This window comes from Haliotis cracherodii, unplaced genomic scaffold, assembly GCF_022045235.1.
Source record: "Haliotis cracherodii isolate W230 unplaced genomic scaffold, xgHalCrac1.p SCAF_11, whole genome shotgun sequence".
Lineage (NCBI taxonomy): Eukaryota > Metazoa > Mollusca > Gastropoda > Lepetellida > Haliotidae > Haliotis > Haliotis cracherodii.
This window is the reverse complement of record NW_027266266.1, coordinates 48,106,491-48,125,490: the sequence shown is the minus strand read 5'-3', so window position 1 is coordinate 48,125,490 and position 19,000 is coordinate 48,106,491. Positions and strand designations below refer to the sequence as shown.

The 19,000-nt window shown below is 44.1% G+C and overlaps 1 protein-coding gene across 1 annotated transcript; it reads right to left on the bottom strand.

Moving 5' to 3' along the window:
• Window positions 1–944: 944 nt before the first annotated feature.
• Window positions 945–18,476, bottom strand: LOC139455148 (NADPH oxidoreductase A-like). Its single transcript, XM_071236703.1, has 13 exons — window positions 18,192–18,476; window positions 17,091–17,238; window positions 16,108–16,241; window positions 14,672–14,816; window positions 13,387–13,591; window positions 12,363–12,456; window positions 8,882–9,004; window positions 7,228–7,358; window positions 5,736–5,897; window positions 4,931–5,165; window positions 4,314–4,397; window positions 3,850–3,974; window positions 945–1,411 (listed from the first exon to the last, which is right to left on the bottom strand). Exons 1-13 carry the CDS (start codon window positions 18,304–18,306, stop codon window positions 1,238–1,240), a joined length of 1,875 nt encoding a protein of 624 aa, XP_071092804.1. The 5' UTR covers window positions 18,307–18,476; the 3' UTR covers window positions 945–1,237.
• Between the last annotated feature and the right edge of the window lie 524 nt (window positions 18,477–19,000).

The following is a 19,000-nucleotide window of genomic DNA, read 5'->3' as shown; positions in this document are numbered from 1 at the left end:
TCAAACATTTACATGAGCTTGATTAAACACTGAGCCCTTTCGGATGTATGTGACATTAAAAATTACTGGTGTGATTTATTGTCGGAAACACAACAAAAGAGTATTAAACTGACAAACAGAATGACTGGCACTACCATCAAATAAATAATGGAGGTTACACTAGCAGTCGATACCGATTTTTGCTAAGCGTAGAAGTGTAAAAACAGTCTTTTCAACAACGCTGACGAGTATCGGCACCCAGCCCACACATGAATCGGACTGCCACATAATACAGAGAACAATGGTCATTGTCAACTGCAATCAGTATCAGGCGTATCCAGTCCTGACCCCCTCCTTGGTCTAATGGTAGAGTGTCCGCCCGGAGAGTGGAAGGTCCGGAATTCGATCCCCAGCCGCGTCATACCAAAAGACGTTAAAAGATGGTACTTGTTGTTACCCTGTCTGGCGCTCGGCATTAAGTGGCTAAAACAAGGACTGGTTGGCTCGGAGTCAGTATACTGTGTCTGAGTGGGGTATTCATGTTAAACTGCGGCATGGTATCTCAGTGTGCCAGCACTATAAATCGGCATCAGTCCGGACTAGTACAAGCAGCCACACACACACACATACACGTCGCTATATAAGTGCAATAATCTTGGACGCGACGTTAAACCCCATTTCACCTCACCTCACGTATCCAGTACTATCCACCCCTCTCACGGACACCATTCGTGAGTCATCCGCCCATGCAACTGATCGGAAGTCTGATTTTCAACACTGGAATCCCCTGCCATTCCTGGTGCAGTGCCTGGGTAGGTTCATTCAGGTTTTGAAATAGAGCTCCCACCTGCCAAGGTAATCCCAAAGGTGTTCAATTGGGTTCGATGAAAGGGCTCATCATTGTAATTGAGAATAACGTCCCTTACTTTTGTCCATGACTTTGTATGGGATGTGTTTACCCGCCAGAGGCCCATTTGATCGTTTTGAAAATCTAGACCAAGGGCTTTGACATTATTTTTCGGAATGTGAATTTGAAGGTGGTGCTTAACCCATGCTCATGTGTATAATCTAAGGGAGACAATATATAGGTTGTAATCTCTCAATGATTGTCATGTAATACTATCTACATCCAATGTAGACGTAGATTTTTCCTTCATAGGAAATAAAAATAGATACTTAAAATCATCCCATAAACATAAATGGCAAGACTCCATATTTGGCACACAGGTGAGTACAAGTTCACACAGAATCAGCAATGTCACGTGACCCACACATCTTTCTGGTATCTCTCACATTTCTCAAGGTCAGCCAGATACTGGATGGCCTTGACCTCTGATACACAACCTTGACCTTGTATGACATTGATGAGAGTAGCGTGCACATCATGAGCCATATTCCTTGCATCCCCGCAGATGTAAATGTAGGCACCTTCCTGGAATGGCAACACATGAAGGTGAGGGTCAATTTTGGTTTTTGGTTTAACGCCGCACTCAGCAATTTTCCAGCTATATGACCGTGGTCTGTAAATAATCAAGTCTGGACCAGACAATCCAGTGATTGATATCAAGAGCATCATTCCATGCAATTGGGATATGATCACCTGCATCAACCAAGTCAGCGAGCCTGACTACCAGATTCTGTTTCACACCTCTAAGAACAAGCATAGTTGATGTATTCTAACCCCGATCTTCATGGATCATTGAGGGTCAATGAACACTCTTGACCATGTGAGTGAGTGAGTTAATTCAGCCATATCGTGACGAGAAATTATACATTTTTAATACACATATTTAAGGAACGCCTGACGCAGTTCAGCTGCAGTTGTCGGCCTTGGTCGGACGTCATTCAGCCGTCTTTGAATCTCGTCCCACAGGTGCTCAATAGGATTTTAATTGGGACTGAGGGCAGGCCACTGCATGGTTCTGATGCTATTCTGCTGGAGGAAGTTTCTTGTTTCGGTCGCAGTGTGGGCACGGGCCTTATCATGCTGAAACTCGTGGTTGCGGCGACGTGCCAAATGAGGTATGGCGTGTGGTCTCAAGACTTGATCAATGTACCCAGCTGCTGTGACACCATTGCCTCTCCCTAGACCGATGTTCTGGGAGACCACAGTGCCGACCCTCTGTGCAAGAACAATTCCACCCCACCTCATGATGCTCGGACCACTCCACGAATCTCTCTCAACAACAAAAGCATCTGAATAATGTTCCTCACGGCGGCGTCAGACTCTCTCTCTCTGCCATCTGCTGTTGAGATACAGTAACCACTCTCGTCTGAGAAGAGGACTCTTCGCCACTGCTGGTGGCGCCAATGCTTGTGCTGTGTTGGCCACTGAAGACGGTCGCAGTGATGACGTGGTGTCACTATGGATCCTCGGTGTGGCCTGTGACAGTGGAGGTGTCTGCTCGTCAATCGTCGATGCACGGTGTCCGCACTAATGTGTCGCTGGTGTGTCCCCATGGTCAGTCGAGCAGTTTCCGCAGCAGTAACAAAGTGATCTTGAAGATGTTGTTGCACAATCTGACGATACTGACGTCGGGTGGTGACCCTTGGTTTTCCACTATGTGGCGGTTTGTCCAGCTTGCAATCGTCCAAGGGCTTGGTGTTACTGATTTGTCAATCTTGGCATATGGTAGCAATTCAATAAGGAATGAATGTTATCCAATCTGGGTGGATTTTTATAGGGCAAGAAATGGGGGAACGCATGTGTATTTCAATTTGCATAGAACTCATGTGCATCGGGTTACCATGGCCGTTGCCGTGATGCATTTGGTCAATCGGTTTTATTGTCATCTGCTTTGTTTTTTATCATCATATTTCATTTTTCTGGACAAGGTACTGTTAAATTTTAAAACTTTGACAAAAGTTACCCATATATATAAATGACAACTTTTTATGAAATATTACTTGGGGGGACATTTCTTTTGTGTTTCAGTATATATCTAAATGTTCCTCCTTAGAAGAGAGTAATGTCATGTAAGAATGGAGACAAATACCTCTTCATGTTCATCCCCGAAGGAAACTAAAGTCATGTAAGCATGGGGATGCTTATCTCTTCATGTTCCTCCCAAGAGGAAACTAATGTCATGTAAGCATGGGGATGCTTATCTCTTCATGTTCCTCCCAAGAGGAAACTAATGTCATGTAAGCACTGGGATACTTATCTCTTCAAGTTCATCCCAGGAGGAAACTAATATCATGTAAGACCCGTGAAGATTCCGGGGTAGAATAGGTCTTCAGCAACCCATACTTGCCGTAAAAGGCGACTATGCTTGTCGTAAAAGGCGACTAATGGGATCGAGTGGTCAGGCTCGCTGACCTTGTTGATACATGTCATCGATCCCAATTGCGTGGATCGATGCTCATGATGTCAATCACTGGATTGTCTGGTCCAGACTCGATTATTTTACAGACCGCCGTCATATAGCTGGAATATTGCTGAGTGCAGCATTAAACAACAAACCAACCAACCAACTAATGTCATGTAAGCTAGCAATCCTTATCTCTTCATGTTCCTCCCTGGAGGAAACTAATGTCATGTAAGCATGGGGATGCATATCTCTTCATGTTCCTCCCAGGAGGAACCTAATGTCATGTAAGGGTGGGTATGCTTTTCTCTTCATGTTCCTCCCCGGAGGAAACTAATGTCATGCAAGAGTGAGGATGCTTAACTCTTCATGTTCTTCCAAACAGGAAACTGTGTCATGTTTTGCTTGCAAGGGAACATCCTAAAACATAAATAGATGCAGTCTATTTCTAAAAGTTTTTAGCAAACTGAGCATGGCCAGTCCCAGTTTTATACCTACACCACTGGCTGGGCTGCTCAACAGCCATGGCAAGTTACTGGGCCTATGAGCTGTTGTCACTGACCTGGCTGATGAGGGTCCAGATAAGCTGGGCGTCCTCCTGCAGGAGATGCTGGACATACACCTTGCTCCGTCCCTCCCGAGAAAATGCTGTCCGCAGTCGAATAGTGCCAGCCGCTGACAGTCTCTCTGACAGATGGTATATGATATATGTGAGTAATGAATTCTCCCTGACATGGTATAGGATATATGTAAGCAATGAATTCTCCCTGACATGGTATAGATGTGAGCAATGAATTCTCCCTGACATGATATAGAATATATGTGAGCAATGAATTCTCCCTGACATGATATAGGATATATGTGAGTAATGAGCTCTCCCTCACATGATATAGGATATATGTGAGTAATGAATTCTCCCTCACATGATAGAGGATATATGTGAGTTATGACAGCACTATCAATCTGCTGCTTTACTGACTACTTTCCTTACTTACTTTAAGACATCACATAACAATTCTCACTAACCAAGTTCATCACGGTACAAGAAATCTTTGTCTCTGCAACGGCAGCCAAAATATAGGAAAATCTTGCCATGGGCTGGTTCATGTTCTGGTGAAGGAAAAGGAAAACATGAATAGATTTTCTTCTTCAAACATTATTGTGATGATGAATATATTTCTACTTTAACATAATTGTGATGATGAATATATTTCTACTTCAAGGGGCCTGGTTCGCCCTGATTATGTTTCTAGGTTTGTCAGCACCATACCCATTTCTACTTTAAGGACATGCAAAGCATGACTATTTCTACTTCAATGCAATTCTGATGAGAGAGCATATTGAAATATGATTCCGAACTCACATAAATAGTCCCACAACACACACATGGAGTTTTGATGGTTTGTTGGTTTGTGTGCTGTCTAGTGTCACACAGCAATGTTACAGCTAAATGAGAGTAGCCTGTAACTAATCAAGTCTGGGCCAGACAAACCAGTGAGTAATATTAGGAGCATGCCATCAAGGAATGATAACACAATCAAATAAGTCATGGAGCTTGACCACCTGACCCATTAAGCCATCTGTTACAAGAAACAGGATGCTGGGGCTATTTCTAACCAGGAGGGAGATGTAAGTGAACTGACCTCGCTCCTGTATGAAGGCTCGGAAGGGAGCCAGTCCTGTCCCTGGACCAATGAGGATAATCGGAGCTACAACATCTTTGGGCAACCGGAAGTCATCGTTCGGACTGATGAACACTGGACACATGTCTCCTACAGTCACTCGATCCTGGAGGTCACAGGTCGTCACCCCCGACCTTGAGACACCCAGTGTTTCATAGCGCACCACTGCAGCCGTAACACACACAGTGTTCCTGTCCTGTATGAAGAGCGAGATGTCAGATAGAAAGTACTCAACACATGAGGGAAGGATGATAAAGAGAGGTACTCACCACGCGCGGGGAGGATGATATAGAGTGGTACTCAACACATGAGGGGAGGAGGATATAGAGAGGTACTCAACATATGAGGGGAGGATGATATAGAGAGGTACTCACTACGCGAGGGGAGGATGATATAGAGTGGTACTCAACATATGAGGGGAGGATGATATAGAGTGGTACTCACTACGCGAGGGGAGGTACTCAACACATGAGTTGTGGATGATATGAGGTGGTACTCACCATGCGAGGGCAGGATGATATAGAGTGGTACTCACTACGCGAGGGGAGGATGATATAGAGTGGTACTCACCACACGAGGGGAGGATGATATAGAGTGGTACTCACTACGCGAGGGGAGGTACTCAACACATGAGTTGTGGATGATATGAAGTGGTACTCACCATGCAAGGGCAGGATGATATAGAGTGGTACTCACCATGCAAGGGCAGGATGATATAGAGTGGTACTCACTACGCGAGGGGAGGATGATATAGAGTGGTACTCACCACACGAGGGGAGGATGATATAGAGTAGTATCTGGGCTGCAGTGGACGTAGGCAGGTTAGAACATCACAAAGAGTGAGGCCGACTGACTCAAACTCAGAAACAATGTCCCTCACTTCTCTCTCATCCAGGTAACCGTGTAATGCAGTGTTCGCTTTGGCCAACTGGGTGTAGAAGAAAGCTGATCTAGAAACACCTTATGTTGTACCTGACCTAAGAACACCTGGCCACCTCCACACCTTCTCCCCTAACCCCCCACCCCACCCTAAGTTGTACCTGATCTAAGAACACCTGGCCACCTCCACACCTTCTCCCCTCACATACCACCCCACCCTAAGTTGTACCTGATCTAAGAACACCTGGCCACCTCCACACCTTCTCCCCTCACCCCCCACCCCAAGTTGTACCTGATCTAAGTACACCTGGCCACCTCCACACCTTCTCCCCTCACCCCCCACCCCACCCCAAGTTGTACCTGATCTAAGAACACCTGGCCACCTCCACATCTTCTCCCCTCACCCCCCACCCCACCCTAAGTTGTACCTGATCTAAGAACACCTGGCCACCTCCACACCTTCTCCCCTCACCCCCCACCCCACCCTAAGTTGTACCTGATCTAAGAACACTTGGCCACCTCCACACCTTCTCTCCTCACCCTCCACCCCACCCCAAGTTGTACCTGATCTAAGAACACCTGGCCACCTCCACACCTTCTCTCCTCACCCCCAACCCCAAGTTGTACCTGATCTAAGAACACCTGGCCACCTCCACACCTTCTCTCCTCACCCTCCACCCCACCCTAAGTTGTACCTGATCTAAGAACACCTGGCCACCTCCACACCTTCTCCCCTCACCCTCCACCCCACCCTAAGTTGTACCTGATCTAAGAACACCTGACCACCTCCACACCTTCTCTCCTCACCCTCCACCCCACCCTAAGTTGTACCTGATCTAAGAACACTTGGCCACCTCCACACCTTCTCTCCTCACCCTCCACCCTAAGTTGTACCTGATCTAAGAACACCTGGCCACCTCCACACCTTCTCCCCTCACCCTCCACCCTAAGTTGTACCTGATCTAAGAAAACCTGGCCACCTCCACACCTTCTCTCCTCACCCTCCACCCCACCCTAAGTTGTATCTGATCTAAGAACACCTGGCCACCTCCATACCTTCTCTCCTCACCCTCCACCCCACCCAAAGTTGTACCTGATCTAAGAACACCTGACCACCTCCACACCTTCTCTCCTCACCCTCCACCCTAAGTTGTACCTGATCTAAGAACACCTGGCCACCTCCACACCTTCTCACATCTACGTAATACTTCATACCATGTCGACAATATGAATCTTTGAAACTGTTAAGCAACTTCAAGAAATTTTTACATTATTGAGATAATTATCAAATTTTATCTCACTCGATTACTATGAATATACAATTAATGATTTTACAAAATATATCTCTGCTACAATACCACTCGAACCAACATATTTACCCCCTTGTCCAGAAGCTTCTGAAGACTGTCTGTGTGTCTGCTGTCTTTATTGTGTATCTTATGGAGTAGCTTTGGTGGAACATGCTTGATGTCATAATACCGCAACAGAGCTTCCTTCACGCTCACCTTGTCTGCATGGACAGTATAGATATTGGCAATTGGAGACAAGGGGAGCAAAGGTTTGTGAGTGTTGTGAGTTGGAGGTGGAGAGAGAAAGGATGATTTACACTGCAATCAGTATTAATCCAGCTTTATCACATCTTCCTGAGGCAAGGGATTTAACTGACAGTAAAAGTCCAGTTTGCACCCTTGGTCAACTAGGCTGGAATTTTGTGGCTCGAACATAGTGCCATCAGTGGCTATTACGAGTTATATCCCTTCTATGTCCCTCCTACTGACCAATCAGATTCCACCTATTATATTACTTGCATTTGCTTCAAACAAAATGGCGGTCCCCAGTCAGGAAGATCTGATCGATAATCATGATCTATATTGAAATAAAACAGGTCTACATGAGCACCTTGATTACAAACATGAAAAGATTTGGAAAATATCTGCTGACGCCGAGTTGGCAGTAAACATGCTTTGCAAATCATGAAATTAGTCTGTCCGTCTGTCCGTCCATCTGTCCGTCCGTCGCCAGGGTAAGCGGACACACCATCAACCAAATCACTGGGTCTGAAACCCAATCTATTTGGTCACCTCTTACAACCAGCAGAGGTTGCTGGTGACCTATTCTAACCCAGAATTCCCATGGGGTGTTGAAGCAACATACAACAAAACCTAGTTATTCCAGACCCTGTCCATCTCCGGGAAAGTTAATGGTGGGAACATCTTCACCTACATTACCCACAATATGTCAATCAAAATGGTTTCCCACACAGTTCTGGCTCTACCACATTTCTAGATGTTTATACGGCCAGAATAAACAAAACTTCAATTCCTTGTCTGGGCCCCGTTGCACAAAGCAATCCTAGCGCTAAGGTGATCGTAACACCTACATTTTAAGATAGTCGTAGCGCTAAGATGATCGTAACACCTACATTTTAGGATAGCCGTAGCGCTAAGATGATCGTAACACCTACATTTTAAGATAGCCGTAGCGCTAAGATGATCGTAACACCTACATTTTGAGATAGCCGTAGCGCTAAGGTGATCGTAACACCTACATTTTGAGATAGCCGTAGCGCTAAGATGATCGTAACACCTACATTTTAAGATAGCCGTAGCGCTAAGGTGATCGTAACACCTACATTTTAAGATAGCCGTAGCGCTAAGATGATCGTAACACCTACATTTTAAGATATCCGTAGCGCTAAGGTGATCGTAACACCTACATTTTAAGATAGCCGTAGCGCTAAGGTGATCGTAACACCTACATTTAAGATAGCCGTAGCGCTAAGATGATCGTAACACCTACATTTTAAGATAGCCGTAGCGCTAAGGTGATCATAACACCTACATTTTAAGATAGCCGTAGCGCTAAGGTGATCGTAACACCCACATTTTAAGATAGTCATAGCACTAAGATTTCTTCGTGCAACAGGGTCCTGAACGAAAATGTAATAAGATTTACGTTTTTTCCAGTTTTTCTTTATTAGGATCATAATTCTTTTTTCAAAAACTATCATTAAACTACTGTAACCCACAGTACCTGGTGCTGGCTCATACGCCCAGGGTGGCGTGTCCACCTCAATCTCAGGAGGCACCCCCAGGGCGGACAAGATGGCCGCCACATGTGCTGGGTCATTCTGTGGGTAGATCCCTACAGCATCTCCTGCAACACAAAGCCTGACTGGGAGACTGAGGTTGTGTAGGCAACAAGAATATATCTAACCGAACTGCCTCCCAACATTTTACAGAAGGAAAGGTATTGGAGAAATCAATAGTGATAATGTAAGAATATATATCCACATCGTAGGATGACATGATCATTTTCACACCCATTCAATGGTATAGTCTGGAAGGTAATTTAAGGTACCGACGTTTATTACAATATCTGAAAAACTATCGGACCTACTCCAGTGAAAGTTGGTATGAGATTATTAAACAGTCATACATAACTGGATATTACATTTAAAGACAATCGGTGTATGAATAAAAAATCTGTCTATTTAGCTATCATTATAATCAACAACCAGACCTGTTCGTCACGGGTGGAACAAGCATTCATTGAAAAAGATATCTGCATAATGCGACCCCTGCGTCACAGGGCCATATGACACAGTTCAGCCAATCAACTCAACCCGAAAGGGTGCACAGGAATATGGCACGTTGAGACGCCCAACGCTAACACCGTATTCGTGCGTGCGTGATTCCCTTCCAGACTATAGTTACCTACTGTCACGACTAATCCCTCTTTATTACCTACGAGGGCAAACATATCGGGCTTCATAAAAATCATATGTGCCCTAGGGTCATATCACGTCACAAGACAACAGTGTATTGTTTCCATCATCCACACGGCATTGCTGATATCATTCCATTCTTAATGTGACGTGAGGTTGGAATGACGTCACACTAGAAACGATGTCATAACTGAAGATTCTTAACATCAGTCGACAAATTGTGGTTCCGCTGCTGTTGTGTCTTAAAATTCGTCTCTGTATGAAGACATTTTCTTCGGTAATAGATAGAACATTTAATTTGTGTTCATGTCATACTATGTTTACGACACACGTGCCTAATTTCCGGTATTTAGACACTCATGTTGTAAACATGATGTTACATGATCACTCAAATACTATCCTCTATGTATTTACCGGTGGTCCAGATTCTCTCCCCCCATATTTACCTGTGGTCCAGATCTCTCCACATGTGATTACCCATTGTCCAGTTCCCCTCCCCGCATATTTACCTGTTGTCCAGATCTCTCCCCATGTAATTACCCATTGTCCAGTTCCCCTCCCCCCATATTTACCTGTTGTCCAGATCTCTCCCCATGTAATTACCCATTGTCCAGTTCCCCTCCCCCCATATTTACCTGTGGTCCAGATCTCTCCCCATGTAATTACCTATTGTCCAGTTCCCCTCCCCCCATATTTACCTGCTGTCCAGATCTCTCCCCATGTAATTACCCATTGTCCAGTTCCCCTCCCCCCATATTTACCTGTTGTCCAGATCTCTCCCCATGTAATTACCCATTGTCCAGTTCCCCTCCCCCCATATTTACCTGTGGTCCAGATCTCTCCCCATGTAATTACCCATTGTCCAGTTCCCCTCCCCCCATATTTACCTGTGGTCCAGATCTCTCCCCATGTAATTACCCATTGTCCAGTTCCCCTCCCCCCATATTTACCTGTTGTCCAGATCTCTCCCCATGTAATTACCCATTGTCCAGTTCCCCTCCCCCCATATTTACCTGTTGTCCAGATCTCTCCCCATGTAATTACACATTGTCCAGTTCCCCTCCCCCCATATTTACCAGTTGTCCAGATCTCTCCCCATGTAATTACCCATTGTCCAGTTCCCCTCCCCCATATTTACCTGTTGTCCAGATCTCTCCCCATGTAATTACCCATTGTCCAGTTCCCCTCCCCCATATTTACCTGTTGTCCAGATCTCTCCCCATGTAATTACCAATTGTCCAGTTCCCCTCCCCCATATTTACCTGTTGTCCAGATCTCTCCCCATGTAATTACCCATTGTCCAGTTCCCCTCCCCCCATATTTACCTGTGGTCCAGATCTCTCCCCATGTAATTACCCATTGTCCAGTTCCCCTCCCCCATATTTACCTGTTGTCCAGATCTCTCCCCATGTAATTACCCATTGTCCAGTTCCCCTTCCCCCATATTTACCTGTTGTCCAGATCTCTCCCCATGTAATTACCCATTGTCCAGTTCCCCTCCCCCCATATTTACCTGTTGTCCAGATCTCTCCCCATGTAATTACCCATTGTCCAGTTCCCCTCCCCCCATATTTACCTGTGGTCCAGATCTCTCCCCATGTAATTACCTATTGTCCAGTTCCCCTCCCCCCATATTTACCTGCTGTCCAGATCTCTCCCCATGTAATTACCCATTGTCCAGTTCCCCTCCCCCCATATTTACCTGTGGTCCAGATCTCTCCCCATGTAATTACCCATTGTCCAGTTCCCCTCCCCCCATATTTACCTGTTGTCCAGATCTCTCCCCATGTAATTACCCATTGTCCAGTTCCCCTCCCCCCATATTTACCTGTTGTCCAGATCTCTCCCCATGTAATTACCCATTGTCCAGTTCCCCTCCCCCCATATTTACCTGTTGTCCAGATCTCTCCCCATGTAATTACACATTGTCCAGTTCCCCTCCCCCCATATTTACCTGTGGTCCAGATCTCTCCCCATGTAATTACCCATTGTCCAGTTCCCCTCCCCCATATTTACCTGTTGTCCAGATCTCTCCCCATGTAATTACCCATTGTCCAGTTCCCCTCCCCCATATTTACCTGTTGTCCAGATCTCTCCCCATGTAATTACCAATTGTCCAGTTCTCCTCACCCATATTTACCTGTTGTCCAGATCTCTCCCCATGTAATTACCCATTGTCCAGTTCCCCTCCCCCCATATTTACCTGTGGTCCAGATCTCTCCCCATGTAATTACCCATTGTCCAGTTCCCCTCCCCCATATTTACCTGTTGTCCAGATCTCTCCCCATGTAATTACACATTGTCCAGTTCCCCTTCCCCCATATTTACCTGTTGTCCAGATCTCTCCCCATGTAATTACCCATTGTCCAGTTCCCCTCCCCCCATATTTACCTGTTGTCCAGATCTCTCCCCATGTAATTACCCATTGTCCAGTTCCCCTCCCCCCATATTTACCTGTTGTCCAGATCTTTCCCCATGTAATTACCCATTGTCCAGTTCCCCTCCCCCCATATTTACCTGTTGTCCAGATCTCTCCCCATGTATTTAACCATTGTCCAGTCCCCACCCCCACCCCCAACTCTACATTTACCTGTGGTCCAGATCTCTCCCAATTTACCTGTTCGCCAGTACCCCTCTGTATTTACCTGTGACCCAGTACCCCCCTACCCACCTACTCTACATTTACCTGTGGTCCAGATCTCTCCCAATTTACCTGTTCGCCAGTACCACTCTGTATTTACCTGAGACCCAGTACCCCCCTACCCACCTACTCTTCCCCTGTATTACCTGCTGTCCAAACGAGACTATCCCCCACATGAAACTCCAGATGGACAGTCTGCTTGTCCTCGGGGCTGGACACTGTCGTCAGCTGGCGCTTACTCTGGAAACAGATGAGTATCTTAATGTTTGGTCAAAATTCCAATCTTACATTAAACCACAATAGACGGAGATCTTTGAGCTGTGTTGATGGAATCATTAAAAGTTTTCGGGGGTAAACTTCAAGGGTTAGAGTTGCAAAATGCATTGTATGTCTACCGTGTGCCTACCTCATGGGGATTCTGGGTAATATTAGTCCCAAGCAACCTATGCCTGTCGTAAGCAGCAACTAAATGGATTGAATCGTTGGGTGTCTCATGTAACCCTAAAGGTGTGGATTGTTGCTCATAATCAATCACTCGATTGTCTGGTCCAGATTCAAATATTGGCCGCCACTTTTATATAGCTGGAATATTGCAGAGTGCAAAGAAACGAATTTCTCCTGTGTCTACTACAGCATGTGTTTATCTAGTGCCGACCATAGCCTGTTTTTATACTGTGCCTACTTGTCTGTGTTTATCCTGTGCCTACTTGTCTGTGTTTATCCTGTGCCTACTTGTCTGTGTTCAACCTGTGCCTACTTGTCTGTGTTTATCCTGTGCCTACTTGTCTGTGTTTATCCTGTGCCTACTTGTCTGTGTTCAACCTGTGCCTACTTGTCTGTGTTTATCCTGTGCCTACTTGTCTATGTTTATCCTGTGCCTACTTGTCTGTGTTCAACCTGTGCCTACTTGTCTGTGTTTATCCTGTGCCTACTTGTCTGTGTTTAACCTGTGCCTACTTGTCTGTGTTTATCCTGTGCCTACTTGTCTGTGTTTATCCTGTGCCTACTACATTATGTATTTATACTGCGCCTACTTGTCCGTGTTTATCCAGTGCCTACTATTGCATGTTTATCCTGTCTCTACTACATTCTGTGTTTATCCTCTGCCTACTTGTCCGTGTTTATCCTGCACCTACTATAGCATGTTTACCCTGTGTCTACAATACCTACCACAAGTTTGGCCATGAAAGGCTTGTGTCTACTGAATCCTGTGTCATTGTCTGATGGCCTGATGTCAAGATAGTCAAAGGTCGGTGACACACTGACATTGGTCACAGCTGACAACACATCACTCATCCACTGGTCAATCACTGGCCACTCCTCCTGGTCTACATCCTGGCACTTTACAATCGGCACAGCTCCGAGTTCTAGAAGTCTGAAAACAGATGCTGGCTGAATGGACAGAGGAGCCTGGGATATATTTTTTTAAATAATTTTGTGAAAAAATAATTTTGACTCAAGTTTTACAATAAATGTTAAATTGTTTGCTTGTCTTGCTGGATGGTGTGAACAAAGTCACCAAATCACTAACAATTTTATAATAAAAATACAATGTACAAATATAGGGCCACAGATTAACATATTCATTTGAAGATGTCTAAACAAGGCTTGGACTCATCTTCTTGCGGCAAGGGAGTTAACTATTGAAGTCCAGATTCCACCCTTGCCAAACTAGACTGGAATTCTGGAGTTGCATTTTGTCTGGACTAACGAGTCTATGCATAGTCCAACGAACTACACATTCAGTTCTTAAACAACATGGATTTCAACGTGCAGATTTCTCTCGACTGCAGGAATTGCAAAGGATGTGTACGTTCAACTTGGCTTCGACAGAAATAATGCTAATCTTTTCATGTTTCTTATCAAGTGATTTGATGCACTTCGCAAGGTAGCACTTGTTTTACTACAAAAGAGATCTTGACGTTCAAACAGATCGTCATGACCGGGCGCCGCCATTTTCTTTGAATCAAATGCAAGTGATACGAGAGGTGGAATCGGACTGGTCAGTAGGGGAGACATAGAAGGGACTCAACATATTATAGCCACTGCTGGCGCTACGATCGAACCCAGAAATTCCAACCTAATTCGGCAAGGATGGAAACTGGACTTTTAGAGTGAGTGAGTGAGTGAGTTGGGTTTAACGCCGCTTTTGACAGTATTCCAGTTATATCACGGTGTGTCAGCTTAATGTGGGAGGAAAGCCTGAAGTGATGCAGGTCTCAGACGTTTACCACTTCGGTGAAACCCACGAGCACGGGTATGGTGCTGACAAACCTAGAAACATAATCGGGTCGAACCGGGATTCGTACCACAATCATAGGTTTCTGGCGTGCCCAAGGGACATAACTATGCACAGCAAATCGCGGCGCCTTAGACGACTGGGCCACCTGTTCCCCTGGACTTTTAGAGGAAGATGGGGTTGGACTATGTACAGATATCTCTGACATCCACCTACCTGGCACTGACTGTTCTCCCTGTATGGCAGTAGTGGGGGTAGTTGGAATCCCCTAGGGCCAGTACGGAGAAGTTGAGATGTGCAAGCGACTTTGTCATGGCCAGCAAGCTGTCATAGAATGGCCGGGCTTCTGACGGGGGCACACCTGCAGGTGCACAATATCAACGATGGATAATAGTGTTCCCTTATGTGAAATTACATAAGGAAGGACACCTGCTGGTGCACAGTATCAATAACGGATAATAGAGTAGAGTATTCCCATATTTGAAATTACAGTAGAGGGGTACCTGCAGGTGCACAGTATCAATAACGGATAATAGAATAGAGTATTCCCATGTGTGAAACTACAGTAGAGGGGGCACCTGCAGATGCACAGTATCAATAACGAATAATAGAGTAGAGTATTCCAATATGTGAAATTACAGTAGAGAAGGCACCTGCAGGTGCACAGTATCAATAACGGATAATAGAGTAGAGTATTCCCATATGTGGAATTACAGTAGAGGGGTACCTGCAGGTGCACAGTATCAATAACGGATAATAGAGTAGAGTATTCCCATGTGTGAAACTACAGTAGAGAGGGCACCTGCAGGTACACAGTATCAATAACAGATAATAGAGTAGAGTATTCCCATATGTGAAATTACAGTAGAGGGGCACCTGCAGGTACACAGTATCAATAATGGATAATAGAGTAGAGTATTCCCATATTTGAAATTACAGTAGAGGGGGCACCTGCAGATGCACAGTATCAATAATGGATAATAGAGTAGAGTATTCCCATATGTGAAATTACAGTAGAGGGGGCACCTGAAGGTGCACAGTATCAATAACTGATGTTTGAGTAGAGTATTCCCATATGTGAAATTACAATAGAGGTGGCACCTGCAGGTGCACAGTATCAATAACAGATAATAGAGTAGAGTATTCCCATATGTGAAATTACAGTAGAGGGGGCACCTGAAGGTGCACAGTATCAATAACTGATGTTTGAGTAGAGTATTCCCATATGTGAAATTACAATAGAGGGGGCACCTGCAGGTGCACAGTATCAATAACTGATAATAGAGTAAAGTACTCCCATATTTGAAATTACAGTAGAGGGGGCACCTGCAGGTGCACAGTATCAATAACGGATATTAGAGTAGACTATGCCAATATGTGAAATTACAGTAGAGGGGGCACCTGCAGATGCACAGTATCAATAACGGATTCTAGATGTACATGGAATTACAGTAGAGAGGGCACCTGCAGGTACGCAGCATCAATGATGGATCTTAAGAATGTTATTTTCCAACCTAAAGGCCCACCAAAAACAGAACAAAGCATTTTCAAACAAGAACCTTTAAACCAAGTAATAACAAATGTCTGTCCCTAGTTCTGAAGTTTGGATCCAATACAAATAGTTGTGAGGACAGTAGGTTGTTCTCACTCACCATCGCCACTGGTTGAGATGATGATCAGGCACAACTGTTCAGTGTTCAGGTCAACATGGGAAAAGTCCCGGACATTAACCAGCCGGGGTTGCCAGGGATACTCATTCTGGCTGGATGGTTCCAGGTCACATAATCTGACATGAAACAAAGCAATCTGTGAAACACAACATTTATGTTTATAGTAATCCTAAAGGGCAAGTAAACACAACATAGCAACTTTGCAGATTTAAATACTCTAGTTCTTACTTAATCACAAACATTTAACCAAACTTAAATCTGAAAAAGAGAAATACCGTAAAATAGACAATAAAAAATGACTGGCAGACAGAAAAATTCCCCTAGGGGGAATTCCCTTGCTGGGGGTAAAAACGGGTTCATGGTGTTTGACGCCTAAGTGTCAATGTTTTAACAATACAGGGAGTTTTTGAGTCAAGTTTGACTGACCTTGTGTCATGGTATGTCAGCAAACAACTTTTTTTTAAAGTGTTCCAGATAATACAGGAAAAAACTAATTTTGATCTAGACCTTACACAAATACAACAATATGTTGGCTGGACACCATGTGTTGGTTGAAAATGATTGTTAGCAGGTTAGGATCCTCCTTTCAGAATAAAATACTGAATGCCTTGTAGGGTTGGGGCGGGTAACTTGGGTACTTTGGTCAGGTTGGTCCTGATTTGGACCTGGGTACCCACAGGATAAACCAAACCCATGGTTAGTCATGTCATAAATTGTCATGTCACAATAATAGTCCTGTTTACATGTGATTTTATTACACAATGGGTAACACAGCTTATATTTGTCATAGTGACACCTCCAATAGGTGAGTGATATAATGTGACATGATACAGGATAAGCGCCTCATTCACCATGTTACTTTCTGTGCCTGCAAAAGCCTCATTAATGAGGGTCAACTTAACATTATTCTGATGTGTTCAAACAGCTGATTGGACATAGAAGCATAGAACAGATATAGAGCTTACTTGTTGAACAAAGTTTTGGCCAGTTCTTCACTGAATCCATACTCTGTTCCATACAGCACCAAAATCTGCCGGCCAATGCAGTCATACCGCCTGTAGTATTGATTGACTCGAGGGCTTTTCTCACTTCTAGCGTCAGGCTCACTGACATCTGACAACATTCATTGCCAAGATACATATATATTTTCAGGCTTTTCAATAAGATAGCAGACAGAATGAAACAAGTAATTTTTTAAGCATCAAATTAAACAACATTAAAATGTTAAGTCTAAAATTTTTAAGCTGCCAAATACTAATCAACAAATATTGCCCTTGAATCATTTTATTTTTAATGGTACAATTGAAAAGAACTCATGGCCTGGGTTGTATTCCATAGCTGCCAGGATTGGCAATCAGGGTTCTGAATCCGAGCTAGTTTCACCCTGATTATTATCCTTGGTGCTTCTACATTACGAATGGTTTTCTCATTACAAATAGGGGCGGTCGTGTAGCCTAGTGGTTGAAGCGATTGCTCGTCACGCCGAAGACCCAGGTTCGATTCCTGACATGGGTGCAATGTGTGGAGCCCATTTCAGGTGTCCCCCGCCTTGATATTGCAGGAAGATTGTTAAAAGCGGCGTAAAAACCATACTGACTCACTCACTCATTACAAATGGCAGTTTCTCTGTGGAACAACAATGTCCCAGTTGCTTCCCCTTTCATTTCCCTCTTTTATTATCTGGGATTGTATTGATCCCTGCAACCTGCGTTTGTCATATAAAGTGTATCAGGTTGTCAGGGCTGGGTGACCTGGTTGGTTGTACATCCTCATATCCCGCTCATAACATTATCATCTGTTCCAGATTTATTTACAGGATAATCATGATAATGTCATACATCTGGAATACTGCTGAAAGCAGCTCATCGTTAGAATACTGCCGAGTGCTGGCACGTTAAGAAATCATTAAGCATCACCTATTTTCATTTTTGATTAAATACTTAATATATGGCAGATATTAGTTTTACATCAAATAAAAATTTTCAGGAAAGGATTGCGGTTACTGTCTTTTTTATTTTATGGTCTCTCCTGTCAGGCATATATCAGAAAAATGTAATAAATCGTACCAGTGTCGATGAAAGCATCTATAGATGTATCCTTGTTTAGATTATCAGGTGAAGATCTCACAGTTCTCCAAATGTAATAGAAAATACCCACAACTCCAACTACTGTGTACCACATTCTTGGTAGACTTCAGTTACAACCCTGCAGACAACTGATTGGTGATCGTCGAGATTTTCTCTTAGCCTAATTTAACCATTCAAAATATAAGTCAGAAACAAAACAGGCAATCCCCAAATCCGTTCATTGTTAATTATCATCTGTTCCATATGTGGTGCTTCCGATCGAATTCAAAGTAAACATACACTTTCGATGAATTAAAACAAGTATATTTGATTAAAGTAAGAGTTTTTGTTTTATTATTTGAAGCCAAGGGATGATTTGTAGTTTGCTGCAAATCAGACGCCGCACATTGGCAGACTTTCTGACAGGTCTATCTGTAACCGCCCACTTTGTCGGTAACTGAACACTCCGAGACCGAAACGAGAACGACAACGACGCAGCTAGCAATGATATTGCCACACTGTCAAGGAGTTTTCAGTATCAGTCTCACACATGAACTACAGCCACAACGACCATCTTTATTGGTACATAAGTTCGAAGTCAAACGTTCAGCCAAGCAGCAGTCGGCTAGGTCAAAGGTTGAAAATATGACCGGAAGTAAACAACACTGCACTCTTTAACTTCAGAAACACAAAACTGTTTTTGCAATATAAATTCCATTAAAACGAATCAAGAATCACTATTAATGTAAAATAATTAAGACACTTAACCCACTTTGAATAAATGTCCCCTAAAGAATGCAGTTGGTACA

Excerpts from the sequence above, each read along its gene's own strand:
- LOC139455148 (XM_071236703.1), bottom strand. The coding sequence starts at position 18,306 with ATGTGGTACACAGTAGTTGGAGTTGTGGGTATTTTCTATTACATTTGG. Across the intron at positions 13,592-14,671 it reads GGGAGAACAGTCAGTGCCAG|ACTTCTAGAACTCGGAGCTG; the intron begins GTAGGTGGATGT and ends ATCTGTTTTCAG. Across the intron at positions 9,005-12,362 it reads TAGTCTCGTTTGGACAGCAG|GAGATGCTGTAGGGATCTAC; the intron begins GTAATACAGGGG and ends TTTGTGTTGCAG.